The sequence below is a fragment of the Jaculus jaculus genome, chromosome 2, assembly GCF_020740685.1.
Source record: "Jaculus jaculus isolate mJacJac1 chromosome 2, mJacJac1.mat.Y.cur, whole genome shotgun sequence".
Classification (NCBI taxonomy): Eukaryota; Metazoa; Chordata; class Mammalia; order Rodentia; family Dipodidae; genus Jaculus; species Jaculus jaculus.
In genome coordinates this window covers 167,555,162-167,571,644 of record NC_059103.1, presented here as the reverse complement: position 1 = coordinate 167,571,644, position 16,483 = coordinate 167,555,162, and the positions used below count along the sequence as shown (strand labels likewise).

Here is a 16,483-nt window from a genome sequence, read left to right as displayed (position 1 = left end):
GTTTAACCTTAAATTATGAATCAAAAATGCACACAGAATAAGAATGTTCTTTATCCAATCTTCCATGCTTAATTTAACAAGTAGCACAACTATGATGGCACATTCAGCCCACAGTCACAACGATCACCTGTGGTCAACTATGCTAAGACAGTTCTCTCAGCAGGGAGAAAACCCATACTAACCTCTTCCAAGCTTTCCATTAATTATCAGTTAAAATTACCCAATTATCACGTAGCCTAGAACCATTCATAAGAAAATTTCAAAATTCCCTAGTTATGTTCTTATTTAGAGCAATAGCATTTTTTACTAAAAGATTCATGTATACACTATATTGAAAATTCCACTTCATTGTATTTTCCTGATGTCAAATAGAGATATGACTTGATAACATTTTACTTATAAAATATTGTAACCATGGGAAAATACTCACAGGAGATAACGCAGTGAAGGGAGTACAAGGTGTTAGCAGCATTTCCTTAAGTTAATATATCACTTAACAAAAAACTGCCTTTATTGTTTTTCAAACATGTAAATATTCACTTTGTATTAAGAATTTAAACAATAAGTACAGTCTCTTTTATTTATTTTTAACCAGGAGCTGCGATTAACTCTAAAAAGCCAGTAGACTTGAAATTGGGATGCCAAGAAATTTTTGCAAACGTAAAGGTTTGGTTTATAGGCCTATTACAGTGGGCAACAGATGGACAGCACTCAATAAACACTCAGTCGATGAATGAGTTCTAGCATAGAATAACAAGTCAATTTGGGCAACTCTCTTTCTAAAAAATTCAACTGGGTAAGCATGATGCCAAGAAAAACATTTAATTGGTTATAAAATGTTAATTTCTACCTGATTGTTGTAGCAGAGCTGGTGAGGTGAAATCCCAAGGAAAAGCCAGGTGTGCTTCGTTAGTTTCTTCCTGGCTTTACACATAAATGAGAGTTTTCAAAACATGGACCCAGACTTCCAGTGAGGCAACAACAGGAAAGTGGCTATTCCAAATAGCCTAGGCTCCACATTACAGGTTTATGTGGTGCTTTTTGAGTTTTTATTTTTGAAGTAACTATTTTAAACAATGTTAGAATTGCTTTCCTATCTTAAATAATCCATATGGATCAAAGTCATTCTATGAACATTTGCTGTTCTTAGTGAAATTCCCCCGAACTCTGTGCTGTTTGAGCCATGATTTTTGCTGTGTGTGTGTATGTGTGTGTGTGTTCATGTGTGTGTGTTTTCATGTTTGTGTTCATGTGTGCGTGTTTTCATCTTTGCATTCATGTGTGTGTGTTCACATGTGTGTGTATGGGTGTGGACCTGCCATGGCGAGCATTAAGTCAGAGGTCAGCTTTTGGGTGTCAGCCTGTGTTTTCCACCTTGTTTGCAGTAGCATCTCTTGTTTACTCCTCTGTTTCCCAGGCTAGCGGGCCCATGTGCAGTCAGAGAGTCCTCTTATCTCTATCTCCCTTCTCACTAGTCACATTGGGGTTACAACATTCAGCTTTATGTGGGTTCTGGGCATCTGAACTCAGGCACCCATGCTTGCAGGCAAGTACTTTGTCCACTGGCCATCTCCCCAGCCCTGCAGGTTTTTAAGAGTGCCATCCTGTGACACTCTTCTGGTGTTTCTGCACACAGCCTTGTCTTTGCTCAGAATACTTTGTAAAAATAAAAAATCAAAAACCTTGCCCACTTACTAAATTCCCCTCATCTACTGCCACTTTGCTTTCATGACAACACAGGCAGAATTATTCATTCCTATGTATTTTGTCCTCCTTGATTGCTTTTTGAGTTTCCTCAAAAAAAATAGTAGCTTAATACAACTATCCTTCATTATCTTACATAGATTTTGTGAGTCAAGAATCTAGCAGAGGTTTAGCCAGTGGTTCTGACTCAGTGTCTCTGTCACTGTTGTGGATAAAACATTGAGCAGAGCTGGAGTCTTCTGAAAGATGGACTGAGGCAGCTCGCCTTACTGGTTAGCCAGTTTATGCTTCAGGAGAGCAAGAGTCCTGCATTTCTTATCACGTGGACCTCTCCACAAGGGTGCCTGAGTGCCCTCAGTACATGGCAGATGGTTTTCTCCAGAGTAAGGGAGTCAAGAGAAAGTTCAAAAAGAAAGCCACATTATTTTTATACCCTGTTGCTTCCCAAATTCCAGCCCTGGCCACTGCATACCAACACTTCTGCCACATTTTATTCATTAGTAGTAAGTTACTAAGTCCAACTCACATGTAGAGGGAATGGAATTCTGCTCCATCTTTCAAAATATCAAAAACTTTATGAACACATTTTAAAACCACCAACATTGCTTTGATGACATTATATTATAATTGTTATTACTTAAATGTTTTCAGTTTTAGGTTGTGTTCCTGGACACACTTAACATATTTATTCTATGCTATATATAGCATTGCAAGGCTGTGGGTAGTAACTAAGGCACATTAAAGAAAAAAAAATCACACTTTATAGTTTTTTTAATCTCCCGCTCAAAGATATGTATGTGTCTAACTTTGGTTATTTCACCCCAATGAATCTTAGCTCCCTCATTCTTAAAGTGGAAATTGTAGCATCAGTTCTACTGTTGGGATTAAGTGGGGACAATATAGGTGAAAGTTGTGGCAAAAAACATGCAGTGGTGGTACTGTGCTGGCCAGATGCAGGTCGGCAATTCGGATGCTTGGCAAGCTTGAGATTACTGTAAGCTTTTCTTTCAGTTATCATGGGAAGATAACTTTATTTTTCTGACCAGGTCATAGTAAAGGTTAAAGGAGATGATGTGTGAGAAGCATCCAGATCACCGATGGTGACATGGTAAGTGCCCTGTAAGTGTGATGATGGGTGTTTTCAAGCGGTTCTCTCATTTAAAAGATGGTTAGGTGTGCAGACCTATAAAAGTTCATGTCTTCCTGCTTCTATGTCCTATGGTTCACCAGGATGGTTTGAAACTAGGAATGAATCATCCCCAAGGTCTGCCTTGCCCACCTGGGTGGCTATCTATTGAAAGCAGTCTGTTTAGCTTGAGCTGTTTCCATTGGCTGTCTTCATGAGCCCAGAGGCATGCACAGCTATGAGCACATTTCAGAAATTTGAAAAATAAACAATAAAATGTCTCATGCTTGCCACACATGTATTTTTCCTTCCATGATTTAGGATGGCTGGGTCTCAGCCATAAAAAGTATATAATAAGAAAGAAAAGAATGAATTTGACAGCTTAAAACTCTAACCCTCCCCCTTGAAAAAAAAAAAAACCAACTTTCCAATCCAAGGTTAAGATGTGAACAAATGTTCCAACCAGTATGTTCATGAAAGATTTAATAATTACTTTGCTTATAAAAGTTTAAACAGCTGCTTAAGTTGATTTAAAAAAAAAAAAAAAAGGCTCCCCCACCCAGGCAGAATAACCTGCCGTCCTCACTAAGAAGGATTTACAAATCATCAGACTACATATTCAGATGAGGGGCAAAGTCTCACTGCCCAGCCTCTGACTATTCAATAATGTATGGAATAAGTTTGTCCACCAGGCCCATCAGGCTTCATTTATTCCTTCAACAAGGGTCTTGACAACATCAATGGTAAAGCAGTTTCCAAAGGGATCGCTCAGCTTTTCAATAATTTATTTTTAAAAAAACCACATATACAGGGAACAGGCCATGCCTTTTTCTCTGGGTTATTTTACTGCATAGCTCTGTAAAAACAAGGCTCGTTCAAATGAGTTTGGAAATTATAGGAAATCACATCACATTCTGTAAAGGACTAGCACTACTCTTTAGGCTTTCATATATAGCTGCCTCTGCTTAGAATATATCCTGTCCATCTCAACCTAAGTCCTATAAGCATTAGGATGGTTAACTTTCACTCATGCTGTGAAATAAACTGAATACATCTGAATATCTCCAGAAAGCCTTCCTTGGCTGGAATGGTGTCCCTGAAATGAACCCTCATCACACGATGCCCTGCCTTCTGATGGCACTCAAGGTACACACACTTATGCCATTAGATGGCATGTCTCCACTTCCAGTGAAGTTGTTTAGTTACCAGTTTCTACTACGCAACTCCAAGAGCTGTAAGTCAAATTTGCTAAACCCAGTAAACAGTCAAAGCTTGATAAGAACATGTGGAATTAGGAACTGGAGAGATTGATCAGTAGTAAAGGATGTTTGCTTGCAAAGCCTGAAGGCCCAAGTTTGATTTCACCAGTACCCACATAAAGCTAGACACACACAAAGTGGGGCATGCATCTGGAGTTGGTCCGAAGAGGCAAGAAACTTTGGCATGCCCTTTCTCTTCCTTCCTTCCTTCCTTTCCCTCTGTCTCTCTTTCTGTCTGTAACACCCTACTCACTCAAACTGCCTGCATCCCGAGTTTTCTTTCCTACATCCAAACTAACAAGTCTCTCCAATTTCAGGCTAAATAATTTCAGAATTTTCCACTTTTCTGAAAACGCTTCGAGTTAAAGGTCTGTTATCTCTGGACTGATCTTTGACCCCTGCCCAAATGAAGTAAATTGTAAGCCACTGCTAAACCCCTTCAGTGACCCACGCTGTCACTGGAACAAACGTGGTCTGCTCCTCACGAGGCAGCCCTCCTACTTAGAGCTGCTTGCTTTTGCATAAGCCCCAATCTCTCTAGGAAAGGTTACAGTAAAAGACCCTACTAACAAAGCCTAAGAACAAGGATTTGAAGACTTTGTTTTCTAAAACCTGCCATGGCTCTAAACCTAGGGCTTGACACATACTAAATCAATAAACGTGTGCCAAACTAATGAATAATTGGGACAAAGGGAATATTAAAAAAGTGAAAGATCTAGCATAACATATGCTGGATCTCATACTTTATCTTTCTATTTCTCAAGGTATGTTCATACTAAGTTACTCTGTGATCAAAATCTTGAGGTATACTGTAAAACTGTCCCTTAAAGATGCCCAGCACACATTATCACATGAAATCTAAACTAAAGGCTTAAGAAATGTCAGGTGCAAGTTTAATGTTTTGACTAGGAGATTTGATGCCTGTATCTGAATATTGAATTAAGTGCACATTCACACCCCTACTTGGAGAAACAATGCTCTGCTCCAACACCAGTTTTAGGAAGGGCTCTCCACTATGTCTTAAGTCTGTCCAGCAGGATACATTGTATAGCATCCACTGCTGATACATTTTATCTCCAGGTCATTTCTTTAAATAATAAAAACTTAGGCTTGGCAATAACCTTTGGGGTTTTCTAGATAAGTGACTCAAAGATGCTGAGGATATGGCTCAGTGGTGGCTCAGCATGTAAAGTAGTTGCTGTTCACATCCTCAGCATCCATAGAAAAGACAGACGTGATATTGTGTACCTGTCCCAACACCCGGGAGGCAGAGGCGGGATGATCCTTAGAACTTGCTGGCCAGCTAGTCTAGCTGAATCAGTGAGTTCCAGGATCACTGAGAGACTGGCTCGAAATGATGGTAAAGATGGTGATGTGTGGAGCTACTGAGGAAGATACCCAATATCAGCCTCTGGTCTCCACGTGCATGCACGTACATACACATGTACTCTCATGCATACCCCCCTACAAAAAAAAAATAAATAAAACAAGAAAGTGATCTACTGTCTCTTTGTTTATAGCAAAAAATAAAATGAGAAAAAGTCCTTATAAAACTCTCCAGCCATCTTCTTTCTATTACTCTATTTCAATGATTCTCAATCTCAGGTGATTTTTGTCCATAGGGACATTTGTCTGGAGACATTTTTGGTGATCAAGAACTGAGAAGGTAGGGGAGTTGAAATGACAGGGCAGTAATATTTGTAAATGGGGTCAGGAATGCTGTTAACCATTCAATAATTCACAGGACAGAGCTCCCCCCCAAAAAAACAAAGAAGCATCAACAGTGAGTCAACAGTGGCGGTGCTGAGAAACCCTGCCTCACACTTAATTAAGAGAATGAAGTTTAAAAAAAAAATTGGAATTTTCATGATGATGTTTCTCACTAGTTTTCCATTGATGAAACTGAAAGAGGTGTTCAGAGGCTAATGTCAGAACTCCTAGAGGATTGTCAGCCCATCAAAATGCTCTTTCCCTAAAGTATTCAAAATTTGCTGAATCCAGCAACATGCCCAAATCCCAGGGAAGCCAGCTTCTGATAAGGTCATTGAAGAGCAAGAATTCCAGTCTTGGAACAGCCAAAATATGCCACTGTGGATAGGACTTATGTGTAAGATCCCTATGCTCCTATTTTCATATATTGAAGCCCAGTATTTATATTTAGAAAAATCCGTGGTAATTCTTCCCAGGATTATGGATTGTGGAGTAGTTTTTTTTTTTTTTTTTTTTTGTTTGTTTTGAGGTAGTGTCTCACTCTAGCCCAGGGTGACCTGGAATTCACTCTGTATTCTGAGGGTGGCCTCAAACTCATGGCTATCCTCCTACCTCTGCCTCCCTACTGCTGGGACCAAAGGTGTGCACCAACATGCCTGGCTTGAGTTTTTATTTTTATTTTCTAATTTTAACTTATTTATTTGACAGAGAAAGAGGGAGAGAGAGAAAGAAATGGAGAGTCAGGGACTCCAGCCACTGCAAAGGAACTCCAGACATATGAACCCCCTTGTGCATCTGGCTAACGTGGGTCCTGGAGAATCGAACCTGGGTCCTTTGGCTTTGCAAGCAAATGACTTAACTGCTGAGCCATCCCTCCAGCCCTCGAGTTTTTATTTTATTTTATTTATTATTAGTTATGTACACAACATGTATGCAACCATGTTGGTACTATGATTAGCCTCCTCCCTGTCCTCCCCCTTCTGCAGGGACCCTCTTCATTGGGGAATGTGGGTCATGCATTATGCAGTTATGGGTAAGAGGCAATGTCTCTGTGCATAATATCCCAACATGTGGCTCTGACAATCTTTTTGCCCCCCTCTTCCACAAATTTCCCTGAGCCATATTGGGTTTGTTTTAGGACTACTGCAGTGATGAGGTCTTGGGAGCCTCTGTGTCTCTGGATATCTCCTTTGGCAGGAGTTGAGTGTTCTCTATCCAATAGGGTTTGGAAATGTGTTAACACTACATCCACTATACATAATTTTTTCCAGAGCAGAAATTCACTGCATTTTTCCATGGCATATGTTGGGATAAAGCAGAAGGATTCCTTATATATACGCTGCTTACTTTTGTGATGGTTTCGTGCACACATACAAGATGTATGAGGCCATGCTGCTTCATCTTATGAGAAAGCTCCCATAATCCACACTTCTTAGTGTTAGTTTGCCCTCTTTCCCTCCACATACCATTATGTCACCCCCACATGCACAACCTGGAGAACAAATAATGATCATTTCAAGGTAGAATTTTTTTATAGACAATTTCTACCTTGAATAATTTATTGAGTGTTATTTAGCCATGATTCTATAGCAAAGTAACAAGGATGCATCTGGGGAAAGAAATTTATTTATTTTTACTTATTTTTTGAAAGTGACAGAGAGAGAAAGAGGCAGAGAAAGAGAGAGAGAGAGAGAGAGGGAGAGAGAGAATGGGTGCGCCAGAGCCTCCTGCCACTGCAAAGGAACTCCAGATGTGTGCGCCCCCTTGTGCATCTGGCTAACGTGGGTCCTGGGGAAACAAGCCTCAAACCAGGGTCCTTAGGCTTCACAGGCAAGCGCTTAACCGCTAAGCCATCTCTCCAGCCCAGGAAACAAGTTTTTGTTGGTTTATTTGATTGTTTTGAGGTAGGGTCTCACTAAGGCCCAGGTTGACCTGGAACTCACTCTGTAGTCCCAAGCTGGCCTCAAACTCATGGTGATTTTCCTACCTGAGTGCTGAGATTAAAGGCACACACCATCACACTTGGCTGAAAACCAGTCTTTATGCCATTATTAGCATTTGTGTTAATAAAAAAAATGAAGTGGAATGATTTTTCAAAAGGATTGCCAGAGTTCAGGAGAGTGGAAATCTCTCTCTAGCCTATCAAAGAATGCTTCTTAGTGGGCCTTTTTTTCTACCTGCGTTCTTCATTGCCATTTTCTGTTCATTTGTAAGTGGTAACCTAACTGCCTCTTCATATGACTGCCTCCCATCTGGCTGGCCATAAAAATACTTCCTCTCATGTCTTTTCCTCTGTCTTCTGAAAGACAGTGGTGAAGAGGAGGAATTGAAAGATACCTTGAAGCTCTGTAACTGTGGTGTCAGTAAGACATGGCTTATTACACACACACACACACACACACACACACACACACACACACACAAATATGAGGCAAGGAATGAGGAATGTGTCCAGGTTGGACATGAGCTACATACTGGATTCTCTGAATATTCCTGAATGCAGGTAAACGGGTACAATCAATGGGCAAGAAATCTTCTATAGAAGATCAAGATCAAGAAAATTCTCTATTTCCCTTTTTACTTACTTTATTTTGTTTAGTAAAACAAAATATGGATGGATAATCAAATGTATGCCAAGTTCCAGGGAAGGAATTAAAGAAAATGAGATGAAAATAAATAAGTGAATAAAAGTAAACACAGTGCCAACTCTCAAGTTATTTCCCAAGAGAGAACTGACCCTAACTGTGGCATGGAACACTGGGATCGAGGAGAGACACCTGAGATTTCCCGGAAAAGCCAAGTAAGATGGATAGAGTTCATGAATCAACCACCTAAAGCAGGGGCTACACACTTGTTACTCATCTGAAATCTATATATCCCTTGTGGTTCCAAGCAAGTTATAGGGAACATTCCTCCCCAAATAGAACCATATGGACTTAATTAAACTGTGCTCATTTGTATTCCTTCTGTGGAAGTAGCACTTACTGCTTTGTGGGAGAACTTCCACCAATCTCCTTCTTTTTACATATTAGTTACAATATTCTTCGGACCAACTCCCGGGACGCTAGGCAATACCATGGCAGATGTGAACATGTTTTCTTTAATCCTGAGAGCTTCCTGAAAGCATCCATCCTTGCATCAGGAAACAGTGCTCTGGAGTTCTGGAGAACACTCAGGGTGAAGCAGACTGACAGAGACCAGGAAGTCAGAACAGCCTAGTGTCCACCACCACATGAGGTACTTATGCAAGAGGAATGAAAGCATAAGTCTGCAGAATATCCATAGGCAGTTTTTTTTTATCATAGTCAAAGGCTAGACATGACCATATGTTTGCCGTTTGCTGAAAGGATGAGCAACTTGTGGTGAATCCACACATGGAAATACTATTCAGTGACATAAAGGAAGAAACAATAATGATATAATAACATGTATAAATTTCAAAAGTATTGCACTGGGGACAGTATAATGGCTCAGTGGATGAAGCCCTTGCTGAACAAGTATGAGTACTTGGGTTCTCCGGACCGTACATACAGCTGGACGTCATGGTGCTAGCATCTGGAATCTCAGGGCATGCCCAGGGAAGGGAAGCAGAGACAGGAATGTCCCAAGGTCGCATGCATGCTAGCCTGGTGACAGCATGGTGATCAGTGAGAAAAACAGGTACACCCATACTCATACACAGGAACATGTGAGCATACCATACACACACATAGGAAAACACGTATTATATTGAGTGGAAGAAGCCAGATGGAAAATTATGTAATTTCACTTATCTATGAAATTTGAGAAGTGATAAAGCCAGAGGTGGAAATAGAATGTCACTGGTTACCAGTGGAGAGGTGGGCAGATAAAGAGATGGATTTCAAAAGGGCCCAAGGGAAGCTTTGTGACCATAAAAACATTCTCTATGATAATTGCAATGGTAGTTACTGTACACATTTTCAAAACTCATTGAACTGTATATTTTGAAATTGTAATTGATTGCTGACATAAAAAGACTCCAGAAGTCTAAACAGAAGACCTTTGCAGCCTTCAGGAAGCTGTCAACACCAGCAGCATGTCAACCTTCCATCTCTCAAGAACTCTGCCGAAGTGCCTCACTCTCTGACCCTGACAACCTGGTGGCTCCAAACTGAGAATCTCAATAATGCCCTCACGGACATAGCTTGCCCACCTGCTTGCCCAGAAAATTGATAGCATCTAATCTTAACACCCCAATAAGAACTATTCATTCAATTCCTGAGGCACAGGATCTTGGCTCTTCTGCAGTTATCAGTTACCCAAAGGGGCAACAAAATGAACTTGCTTTTTCTTTTTTCACCATTTGAAATCATAGTTTCTCTATGGCCACCCAACTTCCTGTGGCCTGCTGCTTTACCTTATTCCTATGGCCACAATCTCATGGTTAATGGTGACTCAATTTGTAATCAGATGATCTGGGAAGCAAGAAAAGGATCCTGAAGTTGAAACCAATGTTCACTGTAGCACAGAAGTGCTGCATCAGGACCCAGTGTGGAAGTTTTATTTCTCCATCACCAAACATCACAGCTTGCTCTTACATTCACCCTACTAATACTTCAAGAGATATAAAATCTAGGGCTGGGGAGATGGCTCCAAAGTTAAAGTGCTTGCCAAATAAACTTGAAGATTTGACTTTGTATCCATAGAAACCCATGTTTTCCATTCTGTTAAGACAGAGGCAGGAAGATCTCTGGGGATTTCTGGTTAGTTAGTCTAGCTGAATGAGTGAGCACCAGGTTCAGTGAGAGACCCTGTCTCAGAAAATAATGCGGGGAGTGATTTGAGAAAGACACTCAATGTTGATTGCTGGTCTTCACACATGCACCTACATACATAAGCATATGCACACACAAGGACATGCATACTGTGGTGGTTTGATTCAGGTGTCCCCCATGAACCTTAGGTGTTCTGAATGCTTGGTTCCCAGCTGATGGAGATTTGGGAATTAAAGCCCACTGGAGGGAGTGTACTGTTGGGAGTGGGCTTATGGGTGTTATAGCCAGTTTCCCCTTGTCAGTGTTTGGCACTCTCCTGTTCCTATTGTGGGCCTGATGTTGGCCAGGGGGTGATGTCCACCCTCTGCTCATGCCATCATTTTCCCTGTCATCATTGAGCTTTCCCCTCAAGCTTATAAGCAAAAAAAGCCTCTTTTTTCCGCACAAGTTGCTCTTGGTTGGGTGATCTCTACCAGCAATGTGAACCTGACTGCAACACATACCTACCATACGCATACACATGGAAAACTACTCCAAATCTGAAATTCCTGAATAATTCAACAAGTTATATTTTCAGAATTCCAATTGCAGCTAATAAAGAAGATTTATACAAGAAAGCTTACAAAACTGTTTTTATATGCTTTATGTTACCTGCAGTAAGTATAAATTCAATGAGTGCCTATGATGTACCAAACATGTCCTGGTCATTTGCTGGGCACTGTCTCATCCAGTACTCACAGCACCTCTTTTAGTGTTATGTGCCTTTGTGTAGGCTGGTGACATGTCCATGTCTTTGCAGATAAGTTCCTTAAAACTTAGAGAATAAATATCTGACTAAATTTATTTATTATTTGGCTAGTACAGATCTGCCTCTAAGAGCATTTTAATCAGACATGGCATCTGGAAGCTGCACGGAAACTGTGGGCTAGCATTTACGGTTCTCTGGGCTTGAATCCTTTCCCAGCTTACTTGCTGTGTGGTTGCGGGCAAGCTAGCTTCTTCTCTAGGCTAGTTTCCTTGCTTGTAAAATGAAGAAAATAGATTCTACATCAGTGGGTTTTGAATTTATTATGTGAAACAATTCACACAAGTATAATTAAGTGTTAACTTCTGGTATGATTTCCTAGGCTAAGCTGACTCCAAATGGAATAAGTACAGCGCATCTGTACAAATCCCATTCTCAACTGCTCAGAAGTGGAATTTCCCCACAGTGGGTACCACTCTGCCCTTCAATCGGTCTTGCTCTTTTTCAGTACAGTGAAACTAATCATGGAAAAAATACATGCTTCTGTCATTAGTAAGTGTATGAGGACCATCTCCATAATACACATTCTCTCTTTCTGAAACTATTTCTGAAAATGGACACTTGACCAGAAAGCCTTGTTCCCAGGTAGCCCATCCTCCTCATTCACCTACCTGTTCTGGATACTTGCTCCCAGTGATCTCTGCTACAGTGTTGAAGGAACTGGTATCTGGGTAGTTCTTTGCATCCATCTTTAAGTGAATGACAATTCTGTTTCCACGAGAAGCCATTCTGGCTATCATTTCTGCATCTTCCACTGTAATACAAGCTGTTGGGATCTTGGGCACACCATCCTGATATTCCTGAAAACCTGTATGAGGACTTGAGAAAAGAAATCACCAGATTACCTTGGAAGTGAAGACAGATAAAAAAAATAAAAAAGCCCCTATATATTGACATTTGACTTCCTTGATCACTGCATATGGGAAATAGGAACATTTATTTTTATATGAATCTAATTTTCAATTTTTCATTAAACTTTAGAAACTTCACTTTAGTAATTATTTCATTGAAAACATTGCATTGAACTTTGGTATTTTGGATAATTCTTTGCAAATTGGCACAAATTTTGAAAGCTAATGGTACCTTCACTACTGAGTAGTAAGTATATGTGTGCAAGAGACACAGGAGCCCTGAAATCCATCAAGAGTTTACATATATTAATTATAAGTAATAATGGGTTCTATTATGACATTTTCCTATATATAATGTATTTTGATTATCTTCATACTCTTGTCACCCTTCTACTCCCTCTGATCCCTTCCTCTTTCCAATTAGTCTCGCTTTTACTTTAAGGTGTGTGTGTATGTGTGTGTGTGCGTGTGCGTGCGTGCGTGCGTGCGTGTGTGTGTGTGTGTGTGTTTGTCCAACTGTTTTACTAAGGTTTCTTACAGAAGCATGGGTAAGGGGCTCTTTATAGGAGCATGCATAACTACAGCTCATGAGTACAATGGCTATGGCATTCCATAAGACTGTCCCATAGCTCTGCAACCCTTCTGCCAGTTCCTCTAGACCTCATATTCCTTCTGCTACTTCTGTGATGTTTCATGAGTCTTCGAGGAGGAGGAGGTATGCTTTCTGATTTTTTTTTTAATAGGCAATCACATATAAGAGTTTATCTTGATTTCAGAGGAGACCTTAAGCTTGGGCTTTTTAGGAATACTGAAAGTTTGAGTAAGGAATTAGTGTACTTTCAGATATATGTAGGACATTTCTATTGTGTTAGAAATAATCTATAAACCTTTTGCCTTTATTTGGAGATAATGACCTAAGGAGATATGATTCAGTGCCAACTTGAGATGGAGTTGTGATAAATTATTTTGATTGTTAATTTCTCTTTTTCTCCCATCTCTCTCTGTATCTTGCACTCTTTTTTTTTTAAAAAAATTATTCATTTATTTGACAGAGAAAGAGGGACAGAGAGAGAGGGAGACAGAATGAGCACACCAGGGCCTCCACCCATTGCAAACGAATTCCAGCCGCAAGCACCCCCTAGTGCATCTGGCTAACGTGGGTCCTGAGGAATGAAACCTGTGCCCTTTGGCTTTTTGCATGCAAACGCCTTAACTGCTAAGCCATCCCTCCAGCCATCTTTCTTGTATTTGACCACCATGAGCTCAGTAATCTCTGTCACATGTTGGCTCCACCATGATGTTTTCTCTGAAGTCCAAAGTGGTGGGAACAGCCAATCTTGGACTGAAATAATGAGCCAAAATAAATCTTTAATTTATTTTCTTCTTAAACTGTTTCTTTTAGGTATTTGTCACAGCAATAAATATTCTGACTAACTTGCCAAACTTTTCTTGGTAATTTCTATATGCTTTTTACATTCCTAAACATCTTTATATTACTTGCTTTGGTAGTACCTATACTAAAATTACAATGATAAAAATATTTATGAGTACAATTCATTAATTTGCTCTTGATTCAACCTCCATATCTGTTTTTTTTTTAAAGTTTATCTAATTTAATTCCTAAAGTTGTACAAACTTTTTAGTCCTTGGGTACAGCTTCAGGGATTTCCAAACATCTCATCTCAGACCATGACCAAAGAATCTCAGCAAAACACAACCCATCAACCAATTCCTATTTTCTGTCAAAACAGAAGATAAAAGTCCCCCTCTTAAAGTTAAATTTTCTTTCCCTATTTCTATATTTGTCTCAGGTTGATCAAATTTTAGTACAGTCCATCCCCTTCATTTATCCAGGACACATTTCTCTCTTACAGGTGATAGTTCAGTGCTTCTCTTACAGAGAAAGGGTTTCAGTTACATGTCTGAACATAATTTTCCAGCTTTATCTGTAACTACATTTGTAGAATGACTATTTTTGTAACCATATTGTAGGAAATCATTTACTTAGAGAAAGGGCATAGCAAAATGGTTAAGAACAGAGTTTACCTGGATTCAAATTAGGGCTGTGTTACTTATTGTTAATAAGATTTCAGCAAGTTATCCACATCTTTTTTCTGGAGCTTCCTCTATACAAGGTGGTAATAATAATTTTACTATTCAATGAGTTATTTTTAGGTACAATTAATTTCTACAAGTAGGTAACTTCCACAGGAACAAAGCATTCAATATTCATATTCCATAGATGCTAAAGACTTTGGTTACTCATTTGCTTATCATAACATACTTGCAGAGACTGTGCAGTCGTATGTCATTACTACTTTGGGTATATTCTCTGTGGGCATTTCTTAAATGTCTTCTGTAAATAGTATTATCCATAAAAAGAGATATATGATAAACAAGCCTTGGAACATGAACACCTCAATCTGAAGGACAGCTCTGAAAGGCTCATGATCACACCAAGTCCTCACTCAAGCTCTGGAGTTGCATAACCTAGGGCAAATTCTGGTTCCCACAACTGTATACTTGCATGGCATCCACACAACTCAGATTAGTTCTTTTATTTCATCTATAAGGTGGAGAATAATAGTAATATTACCTCATAATACTCCTATGAGGAATAAAAGAAACAGTATATATAATGTATTTAAGACAGTGTTCTACATATTGCAATTACTTTGTAAATGTCAGTTATTATTTCTTCCTTGCTATTTTTTCTGCTGAGTTGAGACTGATTAATGAATTTGAAAATTACCTTGCAACATGTAGGAAGACGTTATATGATGTCTGGGAACCAACACATACTCTTTGTTCTCAGACTCTTACTCAAGAAAATTTTAGTATAGACTGACTAGTGCATTCATGACCCCACAGTGAATACTGAAAACCCCACTGAGAGGGCCCTCATTGGAATGGAGGTGTGGGAAAGAGAACACAATTGATGGGAATATAATCAATTTGCAATATGCTCATATAATAAAGTTCTCAATTAAAACATTCAGCATACTTCTTAATAGGCTCTCTTAAATAATGCTTCTTAAGAAGTTTGTACTAGTAAGATATAAGCAAGAGTTCATAAAGTAAAGACAGTGAGCTGGGAATAAACCATGAACCCTCTGGAGGAAAATAATACCATAAGGTTTCCTCTGTGGTTCTCGAGTTAAAAAATAAAAGCCTTGGCATTTCTGCCTGCAATTAAGCATTATTCCCAGTGGTGGGGCATCCTTTGTTGTTTAGCAGAACACAAGAAAAAAAAAGACAAATAAAATCAAGGAAAAATAATTCTGTCTAGAATCCTGTACTTTCACTGTAGAGAAATTGTCTTATAAGGACTAATCGGCATACATATCACCTTCCAGCCTCTATTTACAAGCTCTATCTGCAAGTTAATAGCAGCGAAATGTAAACTGAAAAAGAAGGCATAAAAAATCAAAGTAAGAAAATTTAAAGTTTAAAATCAATTCTTCATAAATTGTTCTTAAAATAGAAGAGGAGGGAATTATTCCAATGAAGGTATTATTACTTTTATCATCAAATCAGAAAAAGGTTTCAAAAATAAAAAATAATAAATCAGTATCCCTCATGAATATTAATCTAAAATCATCAACAACATACTAGAAAGGTGAATTCAGCAATATACAAAAGAATAAAGCATTGGGTGTGGTGGCGCATGCCTTTAATCCCAGCACTTGGGAGGCAGAGGTAGGAGGATTGCTGTCAGTTTGAGGCCACCTTGAGACTCCATAATGAATTCCAAGTCAGCCTGGGCTAGAGTGAGACCCTACCTTGAAAAAAAAAAAAAAAAAAAGAATTAAGCAATAAAGCCAAATGAAACTTATACCAGAAATTCAGTTAGTTTAGCATCCAAAAATATATCAGTAATACCAGAATAATACCGAGTAACATATATAAAGAACAAAACATGTTCAACTCAACAGATGGTGAATACAAAAAAACAACAAGTAGCTGATACCCTACCAAAGCTCACACTGATCTCTATACCTTTGGGCTAGAATTCAGATCTGCCCCCAGCAATATATTAGGACTTGACTCAAAAATCTGTCCCCAGTGACACCTGCTCCAGCCAGGTGGCTAGAGATCTGAGTTACAAGTTTAATTTTTAATACCCGAGTCTACGGGGAACATACATTCAAACTACCACAGCCTTAAATCAATGAAAGAAAGAGCTGTTTCTTTGAAAAAATTAAAAATCTTTGCAAGCCATACCACTGACAGGAACCTACAAATCTACAAAAATTAAAAAAACTAAACAAAAAAATTAAACAACCCAACCC

The 16,483-nt window shown here is 39.2% G+C and overlaps 1 protein-coding gene across 2 annotated transcripts in view; it reads right to left on the bottom strand.

Moving 5' to 3' along the window:
* The window catches only part of Cpq (carboxypeptidase Q), a 476,655-nt gene that overhangs the window by 251,826 nt on the left and 208,346 nt on the right, over positions 1–16,483 (bottom strand). For both annotated transcript variants that reach the window (XM_045144672.1, XM_045144671.1), the window contains exon 4: positions 11,952–12,159. In XM_045144672.1, coding sequence (XP_045000607.1) covers positions 11,952–12,159 — 208 coding nt within the window. The remainder of the gene's footprint in view (positions 1–11,951; positions 12,160–16,483) is intronic.